This window comes from Myxocyprinus asiaticus, chromosome 24 (assembly GCF_019703515.2).
Source record: "Myxocyprinus asiaticus isolate MX2 ecotype Aquarium Trade chromosome 24, UBuf_Myxa_2, whole genome shotgun sequence".
Lineage (NCBI taxonomy): Eukaryota > Metazoa > Chordata > Actinopteri > Cypriniformes > Catostomidae > Myxocyprinus > Myxocyprinus asiaticus.
The window spans coordinates 38776124-38792638 of NC_059367.1; the positions used below are offsets into that span (position 1 = coordinate 38776124).

Genomic DNA, 16515 nt, shown 5'->3' on the forward strand with positions numbered 1-16515 from the left:
AAAGCGTGTGCGAGCAAGGAAGCCTACAAACCTGACTCATTTACACCAGTTCTGTCTGGAGGAATTGGCCAAAATTCCAGCAACTTATTGTGATAAGCTTGTGGAAGGATACCCAAAACATTTGACCCAAGTTAAACAATTTAAAGGCAATGCTACCAAGTGCATGTAAACTTCTGACCCACTGAGAATGTGATGAAAGAAATAAAAGCTGAAATAAATTATTCCTCTACTATTATTCTGACATTTCATATTCTTAAAATAAAGTAGTGATCCTAACTGACCTAAGACAGGCAATGTTTTCTACGATTAAATGTCAGGACTTGGAAAAAACTGAATTTAAATGTATTTGGCTAAGGTATATGTAAACTTCTGACTTCAACTCTATATATACACACACACACAGAGTATATATACAAAACTCTTCATCTGGTGAATACAAAGGCTATAAAAAGCTTCATTTGGTAAATACTTCCATTTAGAACTTATTAGAAGTCCAATGTTATGCACCAAATTAAAATTTTTCTGGTTATTATTGGGACTTTTGCTGCTTACCAAACTGTTTTTGGGATTTTATTAATTTTGGACTCTTGTAGCGTCAATGTCTGTGCCTGTCATAGTGAGGACAGACTAAAAAATGTTTAATCATTCTATAAATCGATAAAATAAAAAAAAACTACTATTGGCCAATTAATCAGTTAACGGCAAAATCCACTATCAGTCAACCTCTAGTATAATGCAACCAAAAATCCCAATGATAACCAGAAAAGACGAAGATTTCGGTGCACAATGTGGGAATTTTAACTATAAACAAGCCAAACAAACAAATGAGAGAAACAAAATATGCACTCTTCCAATAATCTACAATGTATTACAATTAGGGCTGAAATGATTAGTAAATAAAACAAAATATTGTCGAAAAAAAAATTCATTGTCGAATTGTCCTTTGATCTCATTTAACGTAACATGAGATCAGATATGAAACTTATGATGGCGCACGAGAGCAGCACTGCAGCTCGCGGATGACTGAGGAGAGGAAGAATTACACAGCTCACAGTCCAGATGCACTCTAAACTTATACAGCTTCAGTTGATGTAGATCGCAAAGTAAGTAAATAAGGGGGCAGTGGTGGCTCAGTGGTTAAGGCTCTGGGTTACTGATCAGAAGGTCGGGGGTTCAAGCCCCAGCACTGCCAAGATGCCACTGTTGGGCCCTTGAGCAAGGCCCTTGACCCTATCTGCTCCATGGGCGCCGTATCATGGCTGACCCTGCACTCTATGTGAAAAAAAAAATTTCACTGTATATGTGCAAAAAATTTATAATGTGTGATAAATTATTAAATACAGAAGCACTCTCGATGTGGAATAAGTGGAGCTCCGCTGTAGCAAAACATGCATGTCAAGAGTCTTTAAAGGAAACACCCCAGCATTACATCTTAAATGCAGTTATATTTCATGTGTAATAGCTTTATTAAAGTTCAAATAATAAGGAAGCAGGTCATATATCGGTGCGGTCAGCGCCTCTTCTATGAGTTGCGTGAAGTGTCCCGATCTAAGGGGTAAGAGACTGAATCTTCTCCCGGCTGATGCAGTCACGGGGACGCTCATTCCTCGAGCGTACATAATCGTTCTAATAATCGTTAGACTAGTTGATTATCAAAATAATCGTTAGTTGCAGCCCTAATTACAATAAAAACACTATAAAGTAAACACTGTCACATAGTAGTTCATCAGTGATCACTCGTCTTAAATATCCAGTGATCAAGTATTATTAAAACAGACTTTTTCCTTTTATCAAGGAATACATCAGTCAACATTCAAGCAACTTAATCAATAATGGTTTTATAAATAAACTTTTTTAAAAAATGCCCACGATTCATTCATTTTTAATTTTATCGAAATTAATCGATTGAAAACTCAAAGATTAGTTGTCATGTATTAAAATGTTTTAGGAAATAAATATGTAGGCAAATAAATATTGCTATAACCTCCAATAAATTAAATTCTCATTCATTCTCATTGAAACATCTGTGATCTTGTAGTTAACCTACAGCAATATCTTCTTACTTGTTAATGTGTTCCTCCCAATCATCCGGAGGAGGTGGTCCGTCAGCGACTGTTCGGGCGAACAGAACGTGACGTTCACACTCGTTCATCACACTACGTGCTTTTTGATTGTCATAGAGAGGCAATGCTGTAGGTGTGACCGTCTCCACGTCAATGGAAATGTCTGAATCACTGCAGAGAGTAACAACACACCACAACATCTTTTAATCATCCAAGATGAGTTTGATGTCAGCCTCTATATAGCCTCTTTGCTGTCAATCATGTATGTTAGGGCTACCAACCTCTCTCATCTGCTAGTAAATATGGCTGTCAATCCCAAACACTGACTGTGTGAACACAGCCTTAGTAATTTGACACAACAGACACTAATGAAAAAACAAAAATAAAAACTTTACTCACACAGATGGGTCAGGCTGCCGTCTAGGTGTGACGAACAACATATGGGTGGGCCGTGCACTGCTGGCATCGGGGTGGGCATTCCAGGGCTTGGCATAACTGTGGTCAAGGAACACAAGGTCCAACTCTCGCTCATGAACAGACAGCTGGAAGAGCAGGGACGTTCCCATCCTTCGAGCCGATGTTTGGAAGTCTCTCTCTCCACCAGGACGGAACATGGTCCTCTAGCCCCACACAGGGGCTCTGTAGTTTTTGGAAACAGGGGCCGCTTGCACCGCAAACATGAACCCTAGAATTCAACAGGCCTCAGTTCAGTGTCAAACATCACATTAAATACTACAGTTCGACACATATGACGTCAGAGTCTTTATTTCATATGTACTAATGTACTGCAAAGAAACAGCAACCTAGTGAACTACCTAGACAGCATTTTTGGGCATCATAGGTCCGTGAGCTCGCCTATGATGGCTCAGAAGCTTTCAAATTATTGTCATTTGATACATTTCTTTATGAAGACAGTGCCGGCTATATAACAAGTTACAGTTTACAGTAGTAACTGGCAATTTGACGGAAACATTACCATGGTAATTTTTTGAAAACGACACTGTCACTAAGAACCAGTGTTGGGTGTAATGCATTACTAAGTAATGAACTACTGTAATTAAATGACTTTTTAATTGAAACAAAAAAAAAGGTATTACACAACTTTTCTGTAATTTAATTACAGTTACTTCTGATGTAATTGCGTTAAATACTGTATAGATTCTAGAACAATTCTATATAAAACAATAGTGAATTTAGAATAAAAATGTTACGTCTAATGTTAAAATATATGTTTTTAATTTAATGCTGCCCACTTAAATTCTTTGGCCAGTTCATGAATAATTTATTTGATTTTATATGATTTATTTGAAATAATTAAAAGAAGAGTTTCATGTCTTTCCTTGTATTTTTCATCTTGTCGAGGTTGTTACAGGTTTTAGAAAGTAATTAGTAATGTCATGCAATTACTTTTCAGTCAGAATAATTAGTACAGTAATCTAATTACACTGTTGAAGATGTAATTATTAGTTAGTAATTAATTACTTTTATAGAGTAACTTACCCAACACTGATAACAACGAATTAATGCACAAAAGTGCCTTAAAAGCAAAAGAACATGCTGCAAGTTGTTCCTGAAAAAAACACAACATACGGGAGTTATGATGTCACGGGCCTATTTATTTAAAATGACGTAAAACTGTCAATTAATGTTGATCGGTTTCAGCTGAAGGGCTGATCTTGTGGCGCGCCACGAGCCTGTCGCGAGGTTTCTCAGTCATGGGCGTTAGGCCCACACCACACAAGGCGTCAAATGCTTTGGTCTATTAAATAACAAAATGCACCAGAAATACTCTCATCCCCTGTATAGGTTGACCTACAAACCAATATATATGAATATATGCGTTTAGTATGCACCAGAACGCGTGGCTTGGCTCGTAGCTCTCATGCTAACTCATCATTCCACAATACTCACTGTCCAGTATCAGGCTCCTTTCACGTCATAACGGTTCGAAGAATGATCTTCTGAATGATTCAAAAACTACTGAAGATCACAGGTTCACACGGCGTGACAAGAAAACCACTCCAGAAAAATAATATCCACTCTGTTAACGTTCGGCAATGGCCGACTGCCTTTTGTTTTACTATCGCGCCACAGCGGATAAACAGAAAACCCGGACTGGAATTCATTTGGTCGTTTCTAGAAGGTAACTCCCCAGTTACCTACAGTCTCGCGAGAGCCACATTTAACGATCACACACTGGCTGTGTCTCATTTGGAAGAATGCTTCCTCCGGAGGTCGCATTTGTCGGCCGTATACGTCATCGAGGCTGTCTCGTTTCAGAAAAGCGAGTAGGACACTTCGTATGCGACCTGTTTCACGGGAATCCGGAGGATGCATGAGGTTTATCCTTCGTGGGCTCTCACAACCCACAATTCTTTGCTTCAACGGAAATGTCTAAAAAAAAATGACAACGCCAATTTGAACATAAATATGATGTTCAAAAGCAAGTAATGTTAATACCCAAGTTGAAGTACCTCAGTAGATGGGTGCAGAGTATATAATATGTATAATTATATTAATATATAATTAAAATAAAGTATTAGATTAAAAGTACACCTGTAAAATCTATTTTCTTTTCTCTTTACATCTTTATAACTCTCCTAAAATTTACCTCATACATTCCCTTCTAAAGGGACTTTGTTCCCTTCTCACTCAAAGCACTCGCGCTTGTTAAAGAGTGGCGTGCTGTCATAATAACCATGTTACGTTCTGTTTCCGTGTGTCCTACGAAGGCCGTCTCGTTTAAACGAGATTTGTTTAAAGGAGGACGCTCGGTATACTGCAGCCTTCAAAGGACGCGTCCCACCTAGCATGCAGCCTTCGAGACAAGACACAGCCACCGTGACTTTTGTGTTTATTTAGAGTCCTACAGAAACCCTACACATAAAGCTACCCCTATCCTTAACCCTACCACTATAACATGGTTATTTGTTTTATTTGTGTACTATTATGTGCTTTTCTGTGTATAGTGAAATAGTTTTCCTACCTAGAAATATAAATTGAAATTATTTGATATCACAAGAAAAAGGCACCAATGACAGCAGTAAAAGGCAAAAAAGAAAAAGAAAAAAGAAAAAGAAAAGAAAAAGACGTTTGATATAATTACTGGACACAGTTGTTCAGCATCAGCGAAGAGCATCAAAAACTAGCACGAGTGCAATAACATGCAGTATTTTCACAAAGATTCATTTATAAGTTAAATTTAAAAGTATGTACAGTCCCGCCCCTTACTGAAACAGAAAATATGATTGGTTAGCAAATATCCAATCGCATCTAAAATGAACGTTTTGATTGGTGGATCAACTTAGACGGACTGTCTGTCTTGCCCTTGCCATCAGTTGTGCTCCCACCTCCCACAGCTCTGCGTGCGTTTAGAGAGAATCTCTGTACACTTATTAAAATAAAACAAAAAACAGACACAATTCACTCAATGGTGCTTCTGCATGGCATTAGTAGATTGAAAAAGTTCCAGATCAAAAGCCTACTCCTTGTTCTGGCGGCCATACGTATCATCAATTATTTTAAGTGGGCATAAGCAAAATCCTAAGAAAGATAGGTGGGCATATGGCGTATGCCTGCGTATGCCCTAGACTATACTAATGAACCTTAGTAACAACGAATGAGACTCTCGCAAGACTTAGGCTGCCAGGGGGTTACCTTTTATGGAGCTATAAAATACCTTTTAGACACAGCCACTGGAATTCAACAAACTCCAGCAATGGGGGAAACCCTGACTGGACTTCACACTGTTGTAGGCTATTTTCGGAATGGAATAGCAGCTTGCTACTTATTGACTGCTGAACAGTACTGTATACTGCCTACTATTTTTATAATAAATAGTGAAACAGTGGGCATTATTCGGCTACATTGTTTTCACATGACCTCATGGTGTTGCATGTGAGAAGCATCCATTTATCAACTTGGTAATTCAAACTGTTTTGCATTTTGGATGGAAGGAGAAGAAATAAGTGCATTGTTTCTGGCAGGGCTGTTTCTAGCTATGCGAGGCATAAGGGGACGCATAGGGGCCCCAGAGCCACCAGGGGGCCCCGCAAAGCAAGGTTGTTATTTAATTTTTTTTTGTATATAGTTATTTATTGTTATTTATAGACATTTATTGTTCATTTGTATTTATTGATAATTTATTGTTAATTTTTGTTTTTTTGAGTAATTAATAATTTAAGTTAATATATTCAAATTTGTTGAAGACTCTATTGTGGTGTCATTTTTGGGTAGGCCTGGATCAGAGTAAGAATTCACTTAGAGCTCAGAAATGGCACTGGCTTTGTGTAGAATACAGTATTCTGTGCAGTCTGCTCATTTTGGAAAATGAACTATAATTAATGAATTATAAATGAATGAATTAAAAAAAATATATAATGTTATTCAGATTCATTCGGATTCATTTTTGAGTGAACTATTAAGTAACTTATTTCACAGGTCACAAAGCTTAATGCACCTGAAAAACAACAACAACAACAAAAAAAACTTTACAAAGCAGATAAGCAAGCATTAAGGTCACATTGTTCCATCTGAGGCCTATTTCTCACATTGCCCACTTTTGTCTCAAAGAGACAAGTTCCTCAGATGGCTATTCAAAAAATCAAATCTTGTTTACCTTACATTCTATCTTTTACTCATTACCATCATCTTCAAGGTTTATCAGAGCATAATTAGCATTCAAAGCGTTATCAATGATCCTATTGACCAGTGCTTTAGCACATGGAATCACACAACAAATCAGTAATGCTATAACAAGTAAAATTACTCCTATAGGTATTAAAGCATTAAAAAAAAAAAAAAAAAAAAAAATTCAACCATTTAACCATGTCAATAAGTCATTGACATCATCTACAATTTCTCTCGCTGTCAAGTCCCCTGCTATCTTCGTCATGTTTTTCAGGCCAATTTCTACGGCATGTCCATCTTCATTGTTTTCTGGAATGAAAGTACAGCAACTCATTCCCACGACAACACATAATCCTCCACTGGCAGCTGTTAACTGGTCAAGGACCAGTCTATTTTGTAGCGCTGTTAATCTTAGGCCTTTTAGGTTTTGGCATACTGCATCAATCGTTGTTTTTGCCGAATTTATGAATGATATCAGTTCATATCTAGTCATTTCAACTTCTTGCTCTATTACTGCAACACCCACTTGTGGGAACAGTGCTCCAAAGAATTTCTCTGTTCCTGTCCATAATCTGTGTTGTCTCTGTGTGTTATTGGGTCTATTTAGACTATTTCTCCTTCTTCTGTTTGTTGTTTTCTCAATAGCTCAGACCACCATGGTGCAGTCACTTAATTCTAACATGGCACATCTACCTGTCCACAATTTCGGCAGAGCAGTGTACCTTTACGGCTGGTGTAGATGTACTATGCAGCATATGCACACATACATAACAACTACCTTTCTTTCCCGCATTTTTGGCCGTAAAGTTAGCTAGTTTCCACCACAAATTGGTAGCATAGGTATGAGGTGCATCATCATCATCTATGCATGTCTCATTACCACTAGATATACGAGCTTCGACTACTGTCATAAGACAGAGCGACATTATAAAGAACTTCATTCTTCGTCCCTTCTAATTCTCAAGTTCCTGGTTAGGCACTGGCACTGCATGTTCAGAACCTCCAGGTCTTTCACCGTTCACTTTCGAAATACTCAGGCTCTCCCCAAGTGCAGGTTTCATGCGGCTTGCGTGTATCCACTGTGGTTGCAGATGTGTCAGTATCCCCGTCCTGGTTACCACCAGAACAGTTGTTGGACCCAGATACTTGTGTTCACTGAGCTTCGTTGGTTTCAGACACTTCACTAGGACCTGCTGGTTTGGAACAAATGGGTGAGTGGGCTTTTCTATGGGCATAGGGATAGAAAGAGAAACATCACCATTTATGACTATTCAATGTTTTGACAAGGGAATCCACGTAATCAGCTACTACCACCTCCAAATCACCTGTGGACAAAGAGCATGCAGGGCCTTTGACCCAAGGGGTCGGGAAAGGCCTACCAATTAGTATTTCAAATGGAGACAGTCTTGTTGTTGCTGATGGAGTCATTCTTATCTCTGTTAAAACTGCTGGTAGTATATCTACCCATTTTTGGCCTGTTTCCAGGCATGCCTTAGTCAATCTATCTTTTATGTTCTGTTATTTTGTGCACACACTAAGCACGTGTCTACAGTTAAAGAGACTGTTTTTCTCACATTTGCAATGCAATACAATTTATTGATAGTCTGTATCACCTATTCTTTTGAAAAATGTGGTATGCCATGATAATGTCTGCACTACAGCACTATAAGTATGCTTCAATAATTTGATTGGGTAGCTCTGTAATTGCGTAACCACACCAGTACACATTGTCATTTGGTTTATAGCATGAGCCAACTACATACCAGTGTCTCCCCTCTTGCAGAGCGGATGCAGAAACATCCGGTCTGCATTCAGTGGAAACCTGTATTCTCTCCATACAATCGTGTGAGTCATGCTCGAAAGTGCCCTGAACCAACAAATTAGGCAGATGGATTGTTGGTCTGTGGACCACATTGGTTGGTTTTAGAGTCAAATTAGCAATAGATGTTAAAATAGCTTCATAACTAGACCGTCTTTGTGCAGTCATGTGTTGTGTTGGAATATTGTGCATAATAGCACCTACCTGGTGAGTTGTGTGCACAGTCAAAGGGTGTGAAAGCACAACTTGTTCTGCATCCTGTACCATCATCGCTGTTGCAGCCACTGCTCGTAGACAACCAGGGAAGCCCTTTGCAACCAAATCCAATGTTTTAGATAAATACGCCACCGGGAAGTAAGAACACCCGTGTTCCTGGGCAAAGATTGCAGCAGAAGTCCCCCCAGCCTCATGCAGGTACAGATGGAAAGGCTTGCTGTAGTCTGTAAGACCCAGCACTGGTGGTTTCCCAAGGCATTACTTCAGATGTTTAAATGCCAAGTCCTTTTCCGTAGTCCATTGGATTGCATCATCATTGTTCAGTGTTGCAAATTGTCTTGATTCGATCTGCAGACATGCATACAGTCCCCTTTGTTACCACATGTCCAAGGTATTCAACCTTTTGTTTGACCCACTGTAGCTTTAATTAATAATTAATGCTTTTCTGCAATCCTCTGATGTTTCAGCAGTAACCAGGATGTCACAGGCATATGTCAGGTGGCAACTTCACATCCTGTAATGTACAGTGCACAACAGCTGATAAGACAGATGGCGAATCTCTGTACCCTTGTGGCAATCTCGTCTATGTATATTGTTGGCCCCCGTAGGTGAATGCGAACAATGGCTGGATCACAGGAGAAACAGGTACACTGAAAAAGGCAGAACATAAATCAATTACAGTAAGATTACCATGTGTTGATGGTATTAAATTAATAATTGTTTGTATGTCTGGGACTATTGGAGAAAGTGGTTCAATTAAATCATTCTTGTGTCAACCTCCAAGTTCCGTTGGCCTTTCTCACAGGATTTATTGGAGTATTGTATGGAGAGTGTGTTGTATTAGAATACCTTGTTCAATCAATTGCTCAATGATTGGCCTAATAACAACAATTCTTCCTTTTCAATCAATAGTGCAACAGGATGCCATTTATTTAAGCAAGTGATTTTGGATTGCTTTGGTACAGGCACAATGGTGGACGTTTTAAAGCATGTGGGGACTACAGACAAAGAAAGGGAAAGGTTGAAAATGTCAGTAAAAACAGTTGGTTCATGCGCGCTCTGATGACGTGGCCCGGAATGCTGTCTGGACCCGCAGCTTTACGGGTATTCACTCGTCGGAAGGATCGGGATACGTCCGCTACAGAGACGGAGAGTGAACGAACCTCTGTAGCTTCGGCCGAGAGAGCTCTCTCCGTGAGGGTGGTGTTATTTCCCTCAAAACAAGCATAAAAAGTATACAGCTCATCCGGGAGAGAGAAAGCGGTGTTCACGGTGGAGTTTTTATTCCCTCTGAAGTTTGTTATGATATTAATTCCCTGCCACATGCTTCTAGAGTCGGTGGTGTTGAACTGTCCTTCAATCTTGTCCCTGTACTGGCGTTTGGCTGCTCTGATAGTATTGCGTAGAGCATAACTTGCTTGTTTATGCTCCTCCGCTTTCCCAGCATTAAAAGCGGAGTATGTATATAACATATAATGTTATAACAGTAATGTATTAACAATAATGTTATATACTGTAAATAAGACCACTATATTGTATACTGACCTGATGGGATGAACTGGATCCCGTATCGCCACCATCACAATGTGTACTGGCTGTTGTGTGTATAAAGATAATTTAATACTTCTTAAATATGTCTTTGCATTTATTTTGACTTAAGTAACTTCTTTATCAAATTAAAATATTAAGTTTGATGAACATTAAATATTATTAACTGTACCAATAATTTAAGCAGCAATGGTGCATGTCATGCCATCACAAGCTGTTTTTAATGCAACAATCAGAAGTTGTTCAAATATATAGGGTGACAAATAAAATTAATTGCAATCAAATTATATATGACATTTGTAAATAATATTTTATTTAGATGGACAAGGAAAATGAAGAACTCTGTTCACATGTTTTTAGTACTATACAATGACAGTTCTCACCTAAAATTAGGAATTTCACCCAATGGGGAAGAAACTTCAAGTGGGATTCTAATTTGGTGAACTTTGGCGGACAAGCAAATTTGCATTGTTGGTTAGGCAGTGACCTCTGCATAGGACGGTCCTGTATACATACAATTGTGCTCAAAAGTTTTCATACCATGGCAGAAATTGTGAAATTTTGGCAATTATTTTGAAAATATGACTGATCATGCAAAAAAATGTCTTTTATTTAAGGATAGTGATCATATGAAGCCATTTATTATCACACAGTTGTTTGGCTCCTTTTTAAATCATAATGATAACAGGAATCACCCAAATGGCCCTGATCAAAAGTTTACATACCCTTGAATGTTTGGCCTTGTTACAGACACACAAGGTGACACACACAGGTTTAAATGGCAATTAAAGATGACTTTTCCCACACCTATGGCTTTTTAAATTGCAATTAGTGTCTGTGTATAAATAGTCAATGAGTTTGTAAGCTCTTACGTGGATGCACTGAGCAGGCTAGATACTGAGCCATGGGGAGCAGAAAAGAACTGTTAAAAGACCTGTGTAACAAGGTTATGGAACTTTATAAAGATGGAAAAGGATATAAAAAGATACCCAAAGCCTTGATAATACCAGTCAGTACTGTTCAATCACTTATTAAGAAGTGGAAAATTCGGGGATCTCTTGATGCCAAGCCACGGTCAGGTAGACCAAAAAAGATTTCAGCCACAGCTGCCAGAAGAATTGTTCGGGATACAAAGAAAAACCCACAGGTAACCTCAGGAGAAATACAGGCCGCTCTGGAAAAAGATGTTGAAGTTGTTTCAAAGAGCACAATATGATGATACTTGAACAAAAATGAGCTGCATGGTCGAGTTGCCAGAAAGAAGCCTTTACTGCGCCAATGCCACAAAAAAGCCTGGTTACAATATGCCTGACAACACCTTGACAAGTCTCACAGCTTCTGACACAATGTAATTTGGAGTGACAAGACCAAAATAGAGCTTTATGGTCACAACCATATGTTTGGAGAGGGGTCAACAAGGCCTATAGTGAAATGAATACCATCCCCACTGTGAAGCATGGTGGTGGCTCATTGATGTCTTGGGGGTGTGTGAGCTCTAAAGGCATGGGGAATCTTGTGAAAATTGATGGCAAGATGAATGCAGCATGTTATCAGAAGATACTGGCAGACAATTTGCATTCTTCTGCATGAAAGCTGCGCATGGGACACTCTTGGACTTTCCAGCACTACAATGACCCTAAGCACAAGGTCAAGTTGACCCTCCAATGGTTACAGCAGAAAAAGGTGAAGGTTCTGGAGTGGCCATCACAGTCTCCTGACATTAATATCATCGAGCCACTCTGGGGAGATCTCAAACGTGCGGTTCATGCAAGATGACCAAAGACTTTGCATGACCTGGAGGCATTTTGCTAAGATAAATGGGCAGCTCTACCACCTGCAAGAATTTGGGGCCTCATAGACAACTATTGCAAAAGACTGCACACTGTCATTGATACTATAGGGGGCAATGCACAGTATTAAGAACTAAGGGTATGCAGACTTTTGAACAGGGGTCATTTAATCTTTTTCTTTGTTGCCATGTTTTGTTTTATGATTGTGCCATTCTGTTATAACCTACAGTTGAATATGAATCTCATACGAAATAAAAGAAATGTGTTTTGCCTGCTCACTCATGTTTTCTTTAAAAATGGTACATATATTACCAATTCTCCAAGGGTAACTTTTGAGCACAACTGTATATGCAGGTTTCACACTCGCATCACATCCAGTGGTCAGTGTGACTGAGCCTTTATCTGAACCTGATCAGATCACCTGATTATATTTAATTTAACAATTTTTATTTTAAAAGAACAAATTTGCTTTTGGCCTAGTTCACATAGTTTAATAGCACCAGGGAGATTTATTATTATTATTATTTTAATTTTTATTTTTTTACCTAGCTCCAGAAATTTTGTTTCAAAACATGGATCAAAAGACAAATGCAATGCAATGCTTCTGCAAAGGACACAATGACATTTCAGTTTTATAATAATCTGATTTGATTGCCAAAAATGCCCATAGGCCCAATGTTCTCTTTAACTCTCTTTTAGTGCTTATACTGTTGCCACCTCTGAGACCTGTGAGCAATTTTCATATTTTGTTATGTTTCAGCCTTAAGCTAAAATGCTTTAAATTATTTAATTGTTGCTGCATTCTATACCCCATAATGACAAAGCAAAAAACAGATTTTTGATAACTTTGCAAATTTATTAAAAAGAAAAAAAGTGAAATATCACACTGACGTAAGTATTCAGACCGTTTGCTATGACACTTGAAATTTAGCTTAGGTGCATCCCATTTCTCTGTAACATCTTTGAGATGTTTCTACACTTTGATTGGAGTCCACCTGTGGCAAATTCAATTGATTGGACATGATTTGAAAAGGCACACACCTGTTTATATAAGGTCTCACAGCTTAAAATGCATATCAGATCAAAAACCAAGCCATGAGGTCAAAGGAACTGCCTGCAGAGCTCAGAGACAGGATTGTGTTGAGGCACAGATCTGGGGAAGGCTACAAATAAAATTTGGCTGCATTGAAGGTTCCCAGGAGCACTGTGGCCCCCATAATTCTTAAATGGAAGAAATTTGGAACAACCAGGACTCTTCCTATAGCTGGCCGCCCAGCCAAACTGAGCAATCGGGGGAGAATAGCCTTTGTAAGAGAGGTGACCAAGAACCCGGTGGTCACTCTGATTGAGCTCCACAGATCATGTGTGGAGATGGGAGAAACTTGCAGAAGGTCAACCATCACTGCAGCACTCCACAGATCTGGGATTTATTGCAGAGTGACCAGACGGAAGCCTCTCCTCAGTGCAAGAAAGCAAAAAAGCACCTAAAGGACTCGCAGGCTGTGAGAAACAAGATTCTCTGGTCTGATGAAATGAAGATTGAACTGTTTGGCCTCAATTCCAAGTGTCATGTCTGGAGGAAACCAGGCACCGCTCATCACCTGCGCAATACCATCCCAACGGTGAAGCATGGTGGTGGTAGCTACATGGTGTGGGGGTGTTTTTCAGCAGCAGAGACTGGGGGACTGCTCAGGGTTTAAGGAAAGCTGAATGCAGAAAAATACAGAGTAATCCTTAATGCAAACCTGGTCCAGTGTGCTCAGGACCTCAGACTGGGACAAAGGTTTACATTCCAAGACAATGACCCTAAGCACATAGCCAAGACAATGCAAGAGTGCCTTAGGGACAACTCTGTGAATGTCCTTGAGTGGCCCAGCCAGAGCCTGGACTTGAATCCAATCGAACATCTCTGGAGAGACCTGAAAATGGCTGTCCACTGATGGTCCCAATCAAACCTGACAAAGCTTGAGAAGATCTGCAGAGAAGAATGGCAGATAATCCCCAAATCCAGGTGTGCAAAGCTTGTTGCATTATACCCCAAAAGACTTGAGGCTGAAATCGCTGCCAAAGGTGCTTCAACTAAGTACTGAGTTAATACATGATATTTCAGTTTTTTCTTTTTAATAAATTTGCAAAGTTATTAAAAATCTGGGCGCAAAGCCACTTGCTTTTTTCCTCCAAAATAGGTATTGTGCTAAGATGTTTCAAAAGCAGGTCTTATCTCAGTGCAAAGTCCAAATTCAGTTCCTGCATTTGCAGTTTGAAGATTCAACCAGAATGTGGCAATAATGTTAATGTCCAAACTCTGAAAATATAGTAGAACATATTTTTATCACCCTAGATCTATTGCTAAATTAAAACATTTTCTCACACGTAAGGATTTGGAAGTAGTGGTTCATTCTTTAATTACTTCTCAACAGGATTATTGTAATTCCCTGTATATGGGCCTCCCTCAGTCTGCTCTCTCCCTCGATTCCAAATGTTTCAAAATGCGGCAACCAGGTTTCTAACAGAGACCAAGAAACAAGACCACATTTCTCCCATACTGGCCTCTTTGCATATACCAGTTAGTTTTAGAATTGATTATAAGATCTTGCTTTTTGTTTTGAAGGCACTGCATGTACTAGTGCCTCAATATATTAGTGATCTCTTGCAATCTTACTCCCCCTTGAGGACACTCAGGTCAAGTAATCAATTTCTCCTTATGGTGCCCCGTTCAAGATGTACACTGATAAGCCAAAACCTTATGACCACTCATAGGTGAAGCGAATAACGTTGACCATTTCCTATCAAGACCATTTCCTATCAAGGTGGTAGATTAGGTGGTAAGCGAACAATCAGTTCTCATAGTCAACATGTTCAATGCAGGAGAAATGGGCAAGAGTAAAGACCTGAGTGACTTTGACAAGAGCCAGATTGTTATGGTCAGACGACTAGGTCAGAGCATCTCTGAAATGGCAAGGCTTGTGGGGTGCTCATGGTCAGCAGTGGTGAGTGCATACTGACAGTGGTCCGAGGAGGGACAAATCACAAACCGGCGACAGGGTGTTGGGTGCCCAAGACTCATCGATGCGTGAGGGCAACAAAGGATATTCCATCTGGTCTGAACCGACAGAAGGTCTACTGTGACACAAGTCACAGAAAATTAAATGATGGTGTAGAAGAGGACGCAAGAAGCAGTTTTCCTTTTTCAGGTGATGCTTTATTTCCCCTCTTCCTCGACACCACTTTACAGTTACCTTTATACGCTCTTTAAACACTAACACACACACTGTTTCTACAAATAACTTCCACTACTCGGGAATCGTTGCTCTGGCTCGGCTCTGTCATATCCTGTCTCTCCGACTGAGCGTTGTGTCGCTCTCTTTATGCCGCTCTCCCCATGCTCACTGAAATTAGAGACAGGTGTTAGACAATTTAGCTCAGGTGTAAGCGCCCTTACCGCTTTCTCTCTCCGGAGAGATGCTTGACCACGCCCCCGCTGCCACATATCCTCACCGCCCGACTCAGGCCGGGGCGACATCCGGCCTGCCTACCACTCCCCCCATTCCTGGAAAGGAAGTCGGCGACAGCCATCTGCGCCCCCGGTCTGTGGACCACCCTGAACTTAAACGGCTGAAGAGCCAGATACCAACGGGTGATCCGGGCGTTAGTATCTTTCATGCGGTGGAGCCACTGGAGTGGGACGTGATACGAGCAGAGGGTGAAGGCCCGCCCCAACAGGTAGTATCGGAGAGTGAGGACCACCCACTTGATGGCAAGACACTCCTTTTCCACGGTGCTGTACTTAGTTTCCCTTAACGAGAGCTTACGGCTAATGTACAGCACCGGGCGCTCCTCCCCCTCCACCACCTGCGAGAGCACAGCCCCCAGCCCCCTGTCTGAAGCATCTGTCTGTAAAACAAAAGGGAGAGAGAAGTCAGGTGAATGTAACAGCGGCCCCCCGCAAAGTGCGGCTTTAGCTTGCGTGAACGCCCGTTGACACTGCTCCGTCCACTGGACCGGATCTAGAGCTCCCTTTTTAGTGAGATCAGTCAGCGGGCTGGTGACGTCCGAATAGTTAGGCACAAACCTTCTATAATAGCCAGCCAGCCCCAGGAACTGTCTCACCCCCTTTTTGGTCTTGGGTCTCGGGCAGGTCGCAATCGCCGCTGTCTTGTCAATTTGGGGACGCACCTGCCCGTGGCCCAAGTGGAACCCCAGATACCGTACCTCAACCTGCCCAATCGCGCACTTCTTCGGGTTCGCTGTGAGTCCCGCTCGGCGCAGCGATCTCAGAACCGCCCTCAGGTGTTGCATATGCCGCTGCCAATCATTGCTATAAATGATGATGTCATCTAAATAGGCAGTGGCGTAAGCTGAATGCGGCCTGAGGATTCGGTCCATGAGACGCTGAAACGTAGCCGGGGCTCCAAACAAACCGAACGGAAGTGTCACAAATTGGTGTAAT

At 40.5% G+C, this 16515-nt stretch overlaps 1 protein-coding gene across 7 annotated transcripts in view; it reads right to left on the minus strand.

Moving 5' to 3' along the window:
• The window catches only part of LOC127415114 (KAT8 regulatory NSL complex subunit 3-like), a 58197-nt gene that overhangs the window by 36506 nt on the left and 5176 nt on the right, over positions 1-16515 (minus strand). For 2 of the 7 annotated variants that reach the window (XM_051653680.1, XM_051653682.1), the window contains exons 1-3: positions 3975-4595; positions 2463-2748; positions 2064-2234 (exon numbers count right to left, since the gene is read on the minus strand). In XM_051653680.1, the coding sequence (XP_051509640.1) occupies positions 2064-2234; positions 2463-2677 (386 nt within the window). In that variant the 5' untranslated portion in view covers positions 2678-2748; positions 3975-4595. Of the gene's footprint in view, positions 1-2063; positions 2235-2462; positions 2749-3974; positions 4598-8715; positions 9378-16515 lie in introns of those variants that run through there. The other 5 variants (XM_051653678.1, XM_051653676.1, XM_051653679.1 and 2 more) reach the window with 4 other exon arrangements.